The sequence below is a fragment of the Copidosoma floridanum genome, unplaced genomic scaffold (assembly GCF_036245765.1).
Source record: "Copidosoma floridanum isolate Cflo_tuat_1 unplaced genomic scaffold, Cflo_Japanese_pri ptg000001l, whole genome shotgun sequence".
In the NCBI taxonomy this organism is placed as follows: Eukaryota; Metazoa; Arthropoda; class Insecta; order Hymenoptera; family Encyrtidae; genus Copidosoma; species Copidosoma floridanum.
Window position 1 is genome coordinate 17,736,381 of NW_028321878.1, and position 14,795 is coordinate 17,751,175.

The 14,795-nt window shown below is 43.3% G+C and overlaps 1 protein-coding gene across 2 annotated transcripts in view; it reads right to left on the bottom strand.

The window, feature by feature from the left end:
* Window positions 1-14,795, bottom strand: part of dac (dachshund family transcription factor) — a 392,393-nt gene that overhangs the window by 81,234 nt on the left and 296,364 nt on the right. For both annotated transcript variants that reach the window (XM_089591784.1, XM_089591754.1), the window contains one exon: window positions 9,381-9,464. In XM_089591784.1, coding sequence (XP_089447910.1) covers window positions 9,381-9,464 — 84 coding nt within the window. The remainder of the gene's footprint in view (window positions 1-9,380; window positions 9,465-14,795) is intronic.

Consider the following 14,795-nt stretch of genomic DNA (forward strand, 5'->3'; position numbering starts at 1 on the left):
TCGCAAGCCAAAATCACAAAAGTTGCACATCCCTTTGTAATTCACTCCCAGCCGAAGGAAGAGAGAAAAAGGGAAACCCCCGAGCCGGGCCAGCCGTCACGAAAGCCCCAACCGTGCGAAACCAAATCGCTCAACTTCGCGCACCACAGAGCGAAATGTCAATTAAATCCTCCGCGTCTCCCCTACGTATACACCTTGAAGCAAAAAAAAAAAAAAAATTTCCCTCCTCTCACGCGTGCGCAACCTCCTTCCACTCATTGAAAAGTCAGAGACACACTGATCGCACGTGTGGGTGCAGAGAGAGGGATGATGAAAGGGCGTGAGCCGCGAAAGAGAGAACAGTTTCAGGTGAGAGTTAATTAAACAGCCCAGCCACTCTCTTTCTCTTGGCGGCTATATCGGGGCCGCTTCACAAAGTGACCGCGACAACTGGCACTCTTATCCCCGTGTATGTACGGGCCTTCCATAAAGCCAAGCGTGTACATATATATGTATGCGTGAAAGGAGCCAAAGGAGGGTGGAAGGGAGAAAGTGTGATGGACGACGAAACAAGGGTGGACCAGGGGGAAGAAGGAGGACAGGTTCTCACTCGGTTAACGTTGTGTGTGCACGCTATAGACAGAAGCTGCAGTGGAATATTACCCACCCCTATGCTGTACAACCTTGCGGCTACCGGGGATGTGTGAGCGCACTTTACCATTTAAGCTGTGCGCACACGCGTCCTTGGATCCGGTGATGCACATCGTATAAATACATCTTTAAGCTCAACTTGCTCCCATTGAGCATGTGTTTCGACAAAGATACGCACAGGTGAAAATTAAACGCAAAGATTTTTATAGTGTGCATCTGCATCGGTGGCAATGGTTTGATGATGAAGGAAAACTATTGTCAAGGCTGCAAAGATTAGGCTGGGGTGATAATAGATATTAGATTTTTTAAATTAGTTGAGAACGACGGGAGAGTTTCGAGTGATTTATGTCTCTTACTTGGGTGTTTGAAAATTGGTTTGTGGAAATAAATAGTGGATAGATTTCGATGGTACGTTGTAAGGTTCTGTATGATGATATTTTGAAATAATCGGAACTATAGTCATTGAAATGAAGCTTTGGGGCAAGCGGTTATATTACAGAGGGATGAAAGGAATAATCAATAGTACACGTATATTGGGCTACACACCAAGAGAAACTGGAATAAAAATGAAACTCAGCACGTCACATAGAATTTCTGGACAAACGCCGTGTGACACCGTGAACATAAGAGAATTGTGTCAATCTTCGTGGAAGGAGAAAAAAGGAGGGTATACGGGCGCTGAATCGCGTCAAAGGAATTGAGAAGTTGTAGCCGTGCGCGCAGCGACTTAGCCGTGGCTTGACCAAAGCTTTTTTTTTTAAGAATAGCCTTTTGCTCGGCTTGGCTTTCCTTTGGCAGCAACACTTTGCACGCACCCTTGAGTTCTCGCAGTCACGGCTTTGGTATTTTATAAAAAACACGTACAATGCATGTACACGCCATTCTAGCTATACACTATGTCGCCTTATCGACTATTTTAAGTTCCAGTAGCTCTTTTATGTGCTGTGAATTCGTTACAGCGTGTTTTGTTTGGGGCTGCTAAACGGTGAAATTGAAAAAAGTATAAGAATAATTACACGGAGCTCTACTACTTCAAAGAGGAGGCAATTTTTTTTTTTTGTTTTTTTTTTTTTTTTTTTTTTTTCAGAGTAAAAACAACGTCCGACACTCAACTTGATCAGTTTGGATTTTTCAATGGCTAAGTGTTGTTGCATCTTTTTTATACGTCACAACATCAATTTCTAGATCTGCTTAAACAGTTGGATGACTTGATTGTTTGCTTAATTGCTGAGGTGTAATCGACCTGTTCCCGCAGTTTCTTTTATTTTTTCATTGAGCGCAATCAGTAAAATATCGAAGGAATCATCAGAGATATCAACAAATACCCCAATTTAACTTTTTCTATAGTTTTAAAACAAGTATCAAGAACTCCAAAATGTGCTTTGTGTCTTTTTGAAACTCATTTTGTAGTAAACGCCTACAGTTACATGAATTTTCCAACTTATAACGAGGAGAGAACATGAAAAATAAGTAAAATAATACAAACATTGAAATAATTGCACATTTACCGTACAAAATACTGCAGCTGTTCCGGTGCACTATACCTTCCTCGGATGCAGCAGTGATGGTCAACAAACTGCAATCAGCACATTTTTTTGTGCCCCTCGACGAGATGATCAGGTCGCATGAGCAGCAATCGGACCTCGGAAACGGCCGTCGTCGCAAACTGCCCAGCGAAGCGTGTGTATACATGGCAACCGAATAAGCACGTGGGCTCGGCGTCAGTGGTGAGATTTATGCACCGAGTCCCCCTCCCTCCCTCGAACTAAGCGGGCGGGTAATGCCAGGATATCGGATGTCGCTCGCGTAATTGGGACCTGGGGGACCTCTCCCTCTCGACTCGACACCTACGCTGTTTAATTTACGCGCGCGTGCGACTGTGTCTTTTATGTATATATGTATACGTACGCGGGTGAGCGTCAAACAACCACCTCGTGGCGTTGTTGCTGTTACCGGTTCCGCAACGATTAATCTTGCGGGTGTGCAATGAAGCTACCGCCGCTGCTGCTGCTATTGCGCTCGAATTTCGATTGTATTGTGTACGCCGCGTGGGAGTGGAGGGCCTCGCGATTTTGATGCTCTTATCTGCGGTGATGAATTGCGGTTGCGAGTTGATTCGGAAGTTTTTTGCCGAGTGGCGCGTTGTTCCCTTGGTTGTTGCTTGTAGCCGTATCGAATGACGTTTAATGCCACCGGTGAAACTTATCCGGGAGCTTGTGTTTGTCCATACGGAGCGTTTTAATGCTACGCATAAAAAGATGGTCTCGATAAATCTCACCCTCCTGGGACCGAAAACCATGTGGGTAACTCTTTATTTTTTTCAACTATGTTTTACAACAGTTATTGGAAAAACGTTTAATGGTCTTTCGGAGTTTTTCGTGAATAGACTATAGAGAATCAAAAAGCAGAATTCAGAGCCAAAGTTGTATTAATCCTGAAAAAAAAGAGACGCCACTGAACTGGAGTCAACAGCAAAAATACAGGTATAAAAGTGTAAGAACTTTACTTATAGCTTAGTCCAAGTTTTGCAAATGTCTGTGGGAAAAACAAATTTGAGACACTCGGGTAGAGTTTGCAATAAGATGAATATATATCAGTGAGTTGGATTTGTTTCGCGATTACCCTACCTTTCATCATCCACGTATTATGATTCTCAAATACAATTTTAAACTATAGCTTCTTCTGCAGTGCTGTTTCTTTTATTAAGTTTTACAGGGGTCATCATGCATAATACCTGTTTTCCAAGATGAGTAATTTGTTGATTCGTATATTAGCTCTATCATAGATACTAAATGAATTTCAACGCGAGACCTAGAAAGCATCATGACTCAAGGAGTAGCAAGCATTTCAAAATTTTTTCGGTAAAGATTCACCAGCGATTCTTCAAGGTACAATCGAGTCGAATATTACACGATACCGGACCACCGGTATTTCCCTGCAAAAAGTATTCTAATCCACTGCCTACCCCATCGCTACCCAGAACACCCCCGCGCAATCGTAATCCCACCGCAAGGCGAATCAACAACTATTGCCGCGCTGTGCACATAAAATTCCCAAATGAATGTACATTTCGCGTATACAAGCCCCTGTCGCGATTACACACACACACACACACACATACACAAAAGGCAACGGAGGCAAAGACGGGAAGGGGAGCCCCATAAAGGTCATCTCCCAGCACGCGCGCCTTATTGCGGTGCCCTCAAAGTCTCCCTTCTACATGCTTTGGCACCCTCTTCTCTCCGGCAAAAAGCACAGGCGCGCACAATACGCCCAGCAAGTCCGCTAAATAGGCTAATACCTTTCTTCCCTTCCTTGCTCTCTTTATCTCTCGCTAAGATTCTCTCTCTCTTTTTTTTTTTTTTTTTTTTTTTATGCGTCCATTGTGTATAAGTATACACGCTTGCGGTGGTACTGCAATGCCCGTACATATACTCCTCCTTGCGAGTCGACTCGTAAAACGAAAGGCAGAAAGTAATTTGTTTCGGCGAGGCTTGTTCTTTGCTGTATATACAGCTTCTTCTTTTCTTGTATAAAAATTTATGGAACCCGAGAGTTTTGGGGGGGGGGGAGGAGCCGCGGCGCAAACGTATAAAGCTCGCTCGGCTGTCTTCTATTAATTATAAACGCGCGAAACGAGCGGTGCTCTGATTTATCGCGCTTTTATTGAAATTTTCTCCCGCTAATGCGAAATAATGCCCGACTCCCTGATACACATGTACTGCCGAGTCATTCCGAAGTTTTGTTGGATTATCTTCTTCTCCTCTACACGATTTATTGCGCTTCAGCGGTAAAGTCTTGTGATTGTAAGATTACTTATGGACGCGACTTGTTAAACCACGTTATACGCGCAACGGAGGTCCACGAGAAAAGGTAGTAGATTGGGAACGCCCTCGTTAGCGTCGCGACGTCATGTAGGTATATGCCTGTTAGCGCTGCGGCTCGCGTTTTCTTCGGCACGAAAATAAGTGGAGAGCGGCGGTGACGGTCATTAGTTCGATTGGGACGGAAATGTGTTTTGGAGGGACCGGCTGTGGCTCATCAATCACCTTACGTGTATATACGTGTGGGTTAGGCGACAAGGCACGTATTACTTATTGGCTGATGGGTTGGCGCACTTTTTGTGTTTATAAGAAGGCGTTAGAGACGTGCTGAAGAAATATTGAATGACATGTAACGACTCGTACTTTTTAGTTGGGTGTGGATGTGTGTTACCCTTAGGTGGGAGGGACTACATTTTTTTTAAGGGGTTCATAGTAGGAGCTGATAGGTAATTATTACTTTGATAATTACTTTCAGGCGTAGTTTGTTATTTTTGTTACTCCAGGATACATTTAATCCAACGAATAAGCTAATTATGATTGAAGCCAAACTCCCTGTCTAGTCATGATCGTAACTCAATTGTGTTAAGATGCTGAAAATTGTCTCCTCAGAAAAAAGAGATGGTTTTTTTTTTATTTTTTAAACTCTAAAAAGTATTAACTCGAGCAATTGTAACAAATTTAGTTAAAACAAAAGTAAGAAAGCACTACTTTTTCTCAAAGAATAAGATACCATAATTTCCAAAAGCATGAAATAAATTTAAGGAGATTGCTAATAATCTACTGTTTAACATTTCAGTCACTCAGTAGAAAGGCCAATACTTTTATTTGATAAAATATGTATACAGATATGGATTTTGGAAATTACAGATGATACGTAGAATGAAATATAACTCCATACCTCGTAAAAACTGCCGTACCCAATGCACACCTATCATTCACGCGAGTAGCACTCCTTTTTCGGAAACAAACAAAAGATTCCCAGTGGCAAAGACATTTAGATGTCAGAATAGACAAAAAAAAAAAAAAAAAAAAAATGAGAGGGGATGTGTCTTCACATCGAACTGTCATACAATACGAGAGTAGGTATACGCGTGCACTCACACAAACCCACACAGCAAATAGAGGTTCATAAGGTAAGGTATATTTGCGCCGGGGAAAACATATCGCGGTCAGCGGTGACATCGACGAGCAGGGAAAAAAGGAATCGCTGTCGTCGTCGCATTCATGTATTGACACACGGGACCTGCTTGACTAATGGACCGGCTGTTGTTTCAGTCTCGTGTTACTCCCCCCCGCGGCCCACAGCACTCACCGCCGTACCTTTTCATTTCCTTTCCTTCCTCATTGCTGGACACCAACATTATATCACATCACCTCCTCGCGATGTATATATAGTTCCGTGGACTATCGTGGACCATGAATTTCTCCACCGTCAGACTTCAAATACTCTACAAATATTGTCAGTCACCTCCTGTATGGGAAAAAAAGCTTTATTCCAACGATTATCGGTGTCCCCTACTCTTTGGAAAAGCTCTTCCCTCCGTCGCGGACAATAAAGCTCACACGGGGGAACTCGCGTCGCAGGGAAAGAGCGATGGCTCCAAAGTTTGGAAGAAACCGCGTAAAGCTCCGGCGTTTGACGGTAGATTACTGCTTTTTTTTTCTTAACAAGTGCCCACGCACGTATTCATCCCTTTCCCGAGCCATTGTCCGGACGTCAGACCGTGTCGCGCATCCATAGTCCTTATTGAATCCCGAAGGCTCGAGGGGGTGGAGCGTTTCCGCGAAAGCTCGTGAAAAATGAAGTCGCGTGTCGCGAGGACTAACGTTGGCTGGATTTGGGAATGAAGGGGGGGGGAGATACAGAAAACGCGGTGTCATCGATAGCTCTCCCTCGTGGTGCGACAAACATACGTATACGGAGCTATAGGTGAGCCATTGCACGTGAGGGAAGGCGCAAATGCTGCGCATCGCGCGAGGATCTTCTTCACTTTTTTTGTTCTGGCATTTCCCAGTTTTTTGGGGATCTTATTGGCAAAGTTATGCATAAAATTTTTATTGCAAACTAGAAAAATCGAAGGACGCAGTTGTTATTTTGTACTTTTTGATGAACATCCGTAAAATTGAATTGAATAATTTTTGATGAAAACTTACAGCCGTGTTGATTACAACCACGGGTGACGATCCTCGTATTTTTATAGCCACGTTCAGAACCTATGAGATGATAAGTACGATGTGTAATCAACACTTGCTCTACGAATTATGAGATTATTTTAGTATGAACATTTTAATTTGACTTACTTCAAATAAGATATGAATTTGAAACGGTTGGAAATAAATACAATTTAAGGTTTGTTTGAGAATATCTTCATATTTCCTTGGAACAAGAAACCCCTAGCAATTGTCTATAAAAGTCAAAGACTTAAGTAAGACAAGGAGGCCACAGTGTCCTTCTCAAAGTTTACTCCAATGAAAACCTTCTTGAGTTGAATCGAAAATACATCTCAATTTAAATTCTTTGTTAAAATTTCCACCAGCCTCCACGTACCCCATATTCGGGCGCGTTTAAAGCCATCAACTCAAAAAGCGCCTCAAGCTGCCGTCGATGATAAAATTTTATCCACCAATTTCGGGGATAATTAATTTTTCACGCACGAATATTCGAGTCCTCGTCAAATTTTATAGTACACGCGCCGCGCGCTAAAAAAGAAAAGAAGGTAAGAGGGGGGCGTTATTATGCTCGGGAGCCCCGAGAACCGACACACATATCTCATAAATATAAATAAAGTCAAGCCAACGCACACACGTGTACGTACCTGTAGCTGCGCGTCGGGCGAACTTTCTTGGCGCGTACTACGCCCGATGCATACTTTACCTTGGCCAGAGACGAGGAGCCCGCGCCGCGTATTGAATCCGAAGTGCGCACTTGCGGGCTTTATCTTGAAAATGCATTGCGCGGACCAGATGCACCGAGTTGCGCATAAAAAGTACCGAGTTATATCCCATGTAAAAAAAAAGAGGCAAGTGGTGGTGGTGGTGCAGGAGAGAGGGGAGAGCAGGATCGATGTTACTGGGAGATATAACGAACAGCTGCTGCGGGCTCGGTCAAATCAGGGCGCTGCATCGTAAGAAATGATTGCAACCGAGGCACATCGGAAAGATTAGATTATGGAAAAAGCTTACTTTTTTTTCCACGAGTATCAATAACGACATGGTATGCAGAATTTTACTGTTCGATATTCGCAGCTTGGCAGTGATTGGCCAAGTGAGAGCCAAGACCAAGTGTATACCCGAGTCAAGCAGCCAAGGGCTGCTTCGTAGCGTTTGTACCGACACAAGGATGCGACGAGTATAAGCGCGCTGGTCCTGTCATAATATACGTGTAGAGGAAGCTAGAGGACTATTCTATTACGGACTGACATCCGATACAAACTTGGCTGAGCGATCACGGGGCCTTTGGGCTCTCTATATGAGTGTGCCCTTCTTCCTCTGTCATTACACGGTGCGCCTCGCGCGAAGGACCTTATCGTGAGAAAGACCAACTCAGCACAGCGAGAGAGAGAGAGAGAGAGAGAGAAGGGTATATACCCAAGGTGAGGAGATGTGCTCGGGGATGACTTTACGCTAATATACAACCCTTGGCCATCCCGTCCGCGAGATGGAGGACACTCTATACGTGTATTACGGCTCGTCCACGGAGAGGATGTGTAGTGGGAAGTTGCGAGGCTAGAATAACAGGAGAGGAACTTTATAGCGCGATGTGTCTCTCTACGGCTTCTTGATTTATTACCAAGTTAACCCCTTTGGCCTCCCTTACCTTCCCCCCACCCTCCCTTTTCCTTCGCTTTGTATCGCTCTGCTTTACGCTCGTCTGTCTTTGTTTGCTTCGAAAGCCGTTCGATAGTTGCATATAGAGCGAGCGAGAGAGAGTCAAAAGCAGTGCACGGAGTATCTGCCGTGACCAGAAATCCAAGTATAGCCGTGGCCTTTTTTAAGTTGGATTTCTTCAATAACCAATAGTTACATTTATGTATTTTATAACCCTTATTGGATAACAAGTGTAAAAAATTATGGTGAACCAATGTAGTTGACAAGAAATAATGTCAGCCAAACCAATCGAGTCTACTTGTGTTTTATTGACGTGTTTCTCTTGAAATTGTTGTGTTTTATTGAACTGGTATAAGATCCATGAATAATTACAGACGATCAAAGTCATCTCAGTATGCCGTCCATCCCACTTTACAGGATCAATCCTTATATGAATGTAAATGTATGGCGAAAAGCCATGGTGTAGCTGACAAAATCAGCTTGGCGCAATAAAAGAAACATCTTTGGAAAATTATCGAATTTGACAAAATAATTACTGTTGCCAAACAAAATGTGACTCTAAGTCATTGTCGTTGGTGGTAAAACTGAACGTCTTTTTTAACCAAAATTAACATCTTTTTAACGTGACAACGCTCGTCATTTACATTCGAACACATTTTTCTTATTTTACTACACGTACGTGACAGACAAACTTTCACATATTTTACTTTAAAAATATAAGCTTGATCTATCCGGAACACATGGCATGTACAAACGAATAAGGATCTGTGGTATGATAAAATACTTGATAAAGTAGAAATACATATACTATGGTTATATTAGTTTGGAGAAAAGCGTATGGGTTTGAACAAATAAATCTTCAAGCTCGTAGAGTCGTCCAGGATCTAGAGTTACATGATCTAACAGTAACCCGAACCAATCATATAAATTAAACATGTAAGTATGCTTTTGTGTCATAAATCCTGCTTTTTGTAAAAGAAAATTTGTCATTTCTTTGGTTTTCAGTCTAAATGAATTTTATAACATGTTTTGTCATGAAATTCGTGTAATAAGTTTACTGACATCGTGTAACCTAAATATTAAAAATGTGTCACTCACCACTCATCTTCCTTTCGTCTTGTAGCTGCCTCTCCAGACTGTCTTTCACCTGTCTCTCCCTCAGAACATCCATCTGCAGTTCAGCTGTAAGCATAAAACGACAATAAACGTTAATTATCATCAATTATCAACAAATGAACAAAACACGTTCATCACCAATCAATCTACAAAGTAAACCATCCAAATTTAACCATCCACATTCCAATTATAAACTTTGCTGCGTACGTTTACAATACCAGCTCGCAACAGTTTAATCAGCAGCAATCCAAAGATCATTCCGGCTTTTAATCAACCCGAGGATCCGGTCAGCCGTACCAAACCCGTGGATGGAAATTACCAAATTCACACTGCTCGAAGAGAGAGAAAGAGAGAGAGAGAGCGAACGTTACTCCGACTCTCGCAGAGAAGAGCGAGGTCAGGTTAATTTGGCAATAAGAGTCCTTCTCATCGTCGACGACCGGTCTGGATCTCCCTCAGCTCGCGCGCTTACGTGCTATACATATACGCTAGGTGCACCCTCGGAATATCGCGCGCTTCGCTGGTTCCGTGATTAAATCCAACGGCAGCGCTCGCATAGTTACTTCGACTAGAATTATATTAAGACGGAAGAGCAAGGGATACGGGGGGTACGCACTTTCTTCGAGTCTCTCTTTCTCTGGGGAGCCTGAATTAGCCATTTCGAGTCTCCGAGGCAGTGGTGTGACGAAGACTACGCCAGGAGCCGTTCTGGAGGGACACGCGGGTCCGACGGGACTTTGGGACACGAGGATGGGGTACTTACTTTTACGTAGGTGTGCACTTGATTTCCGTAGTCACATATATACCTTTGAGCCACCAGAGACTCGTCCTTGCGAATTTAATTTTCGTTTCGATTGTGTTTACGTTTATCAAGACTCGTACGTTCCAGTGATTGGAGGGATTTTACGGATTCATTTCAAAGTTCCTCTCGATTGACACGCCAGAATCCAGGTGGAGTAAGTCGGTGTAAAACCCGGTTGTTTTCCAGCAGCGGGTGGTTGTCCCGCTCTCGAGTTCCACTGTTGTGAAAGTGGCCCTCCTCTTTCTCGGGCAAAATAAAGAACCGTGTGCGGGGTTGGGGGAGTAACACGATAACTCCGGCGGAAGGAGAGAACTCACTCGTGGCAGTCCAAATCAGACCAAGGGCTAATTCGTTCGTCGCTGGTGGCTTGCCGGCACGAGGAAAGAAAAAAAACCGAGGGCGCACCCTCGCCCCCATGTTTTTTCTCCCCCAACGCCCTGGAGTAGCTCGGCTCCCCCCTCCGTTTGGTTTCTTTTTTTTTCACCCCCTCCCTGCTAGAGTTGCGCGAATCCGAGACGGGAGGACTAAACGAGCCGTGTCGACGAAGATTCCGACTTATTCTCGCGCTCAGCCCCCACGGCTGACTCTCAAACTCCCAAGCAAACAGTCCATAAGCTGAAGCGAGCCCTTTTTTTCGTCGGCTTTGTCATTGCCCTCGACTTGTCGACGGGACGGATTCGTTGGCCGACTACGCGCAAACGCTGTGTGTTAATCGATCTATGAATGAAGTCCCTACAATCAGCAAACTCAGCATAGCTCACTATTACTATAAGTGACGACAATATACGGTAATGTGGACTTACTTATGTGACTACACATCTGTCACGCTGACGTCAGGAGATCACGGATAGTCCATTTTTCGCTTAAACACTAGTACGCCATCTATGCTGAGTTTGCGGACCGTAGGGACCTCATACGAGCAAATTTTCTCATTACGAAACTTGAAATTCATCGTGAGGATACGCTCTCTACACCGTTACTATATTCTTATCCAGTCTTCTGGCGGCCGAGTCTATGTGTATACCTGCCAAGTTATGAGCTGGCGTGCGTTCAACAATGGTTGTATGGGTGCACACATAGGCAGACAGACGGAGGTGCTTAACTCTTCATCGGCCCCGCGAATATTCAATTTGAATGTTAACCAGAGTAGGAAGTTGGCGGCTGCAGCCGAGCGTGTATATATACACCCCGTTATTGCCAATTTCGCGACCTCCTCCACCCTTCAGTCGTAATATAGCAGCCACTTTGCCGATCGTTTAGATTATCGTCTCTCCTACCTTCCTTTTCCGTCTGTCTTTCATCCAAGCGAGCCTAATTGAACTTTATTACCCGCCGATGGGACATCAGCGCGACTCTTGCTTTCCGTCTCTGGATTTGGGGAAATTATCGCGTGTCGGGGTGCGATTTTCGAGTTTGTTGGTCCAACGCGGCTCGTTGGCGTGCTCGGGCCGTATGAGGCTCGGACGGAGCGGGGGGGGCACTTGACGAGTTTCATTAAGCCACTTTTTATCGGGACTCTCGGCATCGTTTCCAATTTAATTCCCATGCAAATTTTCCGGGAGTCGATGATACACGCGCGCGTTGTGCGCTTCTAGAGGGAAAATTGGCGCGGGCGCTCGATGAATATTTTAATCGAATCGGCGGAATTGCGTTCAATTGGAGGACTAATTATCACGGATGATGCCGCCGAGGATGGATGGTCTAGGAAGTTCACGGTGTTTTTCATGAGTTTGGATGAGCTATTTGTACCAGTGATGGTTATCGGGAACGTGCGCGTGAGTGATTTCACATGGGCGTGGGCGTTTGTTGGTTTTTTTTTGTGCTTTAATGGAGGAAAAAAAGTAGCTTAACTCATACAAAGGCCTATTCGTTTTTGCATGTAAGTCCATACGTGCTGTCTCACAATACTGATGCCTCGTGAGTTTATTAACATCCCTTGGAATTGATTATGTTAACATTTTTCGTTCACGGACTATTTTGTCAGCACTATGGGAACAAACAATTATTACACTTTTTAGTGTGCACTCTTGAAGTCACTAAAAATTATGTTACTAAAAGTTATCTAGACTTCAAAAGTGCGTATGGCTTAAAGTCGTTAATAAAGACTAAAAAAGTCGTTCAAAGTCTTTCAAAGACTGTAAAAGTCTAGAAAATACTTTGGACCCTTCATCGAGTCTTCAAGAGTGCGCAGCCTCTCGGTACACGCAGTAGTTAAATGATGTATTATTAAAAGTCTTGGCGTTTCTTGCATCATACTTATTTGAAGGTATGTAGATTTCTGAGTTCTGTGGAAGTGTTTCTCTCGCACTTTAAAATTTGTATCTCAGACATATACGTCGCTTGGAAAAAATATGGTAATAAATAATGAGCGTACAAAAATAAGTTGAATGTAACCCGCAGGTTCTCTGCTCTGTAGGTTCTTTCCATTACTCGAGACCCATACATTACAATCACGATGAGCAATCCCACCGCATAACTCACCAAACTTTATGAAGCACAACATCGACGAGGCTACGGGTAAAACAAAAGTCTCGCTCCCTCATCAAACTGCGCGAGTACAATTGCAACCTCATCGAACATTGCGACCACAACAGCTGGAAGAAAAAAAACGAAGAAGAGGAGGCGCGCGCGCGCTTCTAAAAATGATTTACACTCCTCGTGCGGAGGCGAAAGCGCACTCCCCGCGTACCGGCATACACGGAGAAAGCCCGTTTATTTTGCATAATTTAATTAGAGAAATTCTCAACGAGCTGAGGCGCCACTGCCGAAAGATTTATCTCGTCAAGCTTCGGGGGGGAGAGAGAAATATTCCCCCGCCGCGCGAGGAAAACGACTTTGTCGCGGAAACAGAGAACCGCGTGTACTGTGGTACTGAGTGGAAATCAATTATGCCAGTGCTCTAGCACAAAAGACACGCAGGAAAGAGAATATTGAAATTAGTCAAGGGGAAGGGCGCGGGGGGGCATTAAATTTTCAGGGATTAATACAACAGCGGCTGGCCAGGTGAGTTGTTGCCCTGTGCTTCTTATTTCGTGTCTTGGATCCCGAGCAGGGATTAACGTGTTGAGAGTACAAAAGTTTTTTTTCTCATTACCTACGCCTTGGTCGTTATATATATTTGATGGAACCAGAAGTACTCGGGAGACCTCGGAAGATTGCGGAAAATAATGAGCTGCGGATACCTCACTCGGATTAGAAATGGGTGTATTCGTTAGTGTTAGAACTTGCACCTCTTAGCTTTGAGTAAGAATATGCCATTTCAATGTAATTAAAAGTGTTCCTCTCAACCGGTACAAGCGTATTAAAAATATAAAAGGAAGATTTATAATCTCTAATGGTAGTGTATTTCCTTTTCGCATTACTGGAGGTTGGAAGCATCTTGACACATTCCTTTCGAATTTCAATTAGCTGCAAGCTGCCCAAGAGCGTCGCGGCTCATGAGGCACGTGCTTCTGATTTAAGGTCACGATTATACCCGGCAATACCGTCACGCATCATGAATCACAACGGAATTATTTCTTCGCAGGAGGGGGACGCTGAAAATTTCATCCGAACCAGAATAAAAGAGGAGCACGTTGGTTCTTTATTGAGATTAGAATATCAAATGAGACTATAATCTGTATGACGGTGAACCGTGGTATGTGCAAAGTTTATGGAGCAGAGTAGAGGTAATGGAAATGAAAGTCGTGGTCAATTAGTCTCGATGATTTAATTCCGTGCGAGCATATTTGTTGCTCTTTTTATATTATGTATAGACGAGTTGTAAGTGGAGTTGAAAAGGGGATAAACTGTTTTGAAAATATTTCTATGTCGATCAATAGTCAAAAAACGTATGAGTAAATAAATTTTTGTTTCATTTTTTTCACAGTAGTACAAGAAATTCTGACTCAGAATCGATGACTTTCAGACAAATCTCATAAAAAAGCATTAAGATTAACATACGTATGGGTACATACAATACAGTATAAGTATTCAACGATGTAATGCGGTTTTCTTGTTTCCAATAATAGATTGACGAATCCAGTGGTTGGCATAAAAAGCCCACCTAGTCTTTTCCTTCATAATCCAAACATCGCATTCGTCACCCTACGTTTACTTTTTTTTTATGAAAGCCAGAAAAACCCTCTCAGCATCCGAATCATTCCTTGGTCTTTTTACAATCTTCCAAGACATATTTCACACGATCAACACATTTTTATTCCAGATATTGTAGAGTCAATGGTTTTTTTACATAATATCATCACTCGAAAAACATATTCCTTCGAGAAAACACATGGATATGTGGGATAACAATGATATTCTCCAAAGTATACGATCGAAAGTACTCAAGGCAGCACAAAGGCAGCGATAAATCAGCCCCAACTATAAAATAAGAAGACGAACGGACTTTGCATTGAACATAATGCGCATTAGAAGCAGAGCAATCGTAATAAATCGATGTTTATTACTTCAATTAAACATCCGCATCGAGAGGGAGAGCGGCAAAGCATAGGCTGGGAATTAACCGTAGGATTATTTTATAATTTATAACCACGCGGAAATTGCCTCGGCCATTCTCTCATCTCTTGTTGCTTACTCGCGTTCTTCTTTGCCCG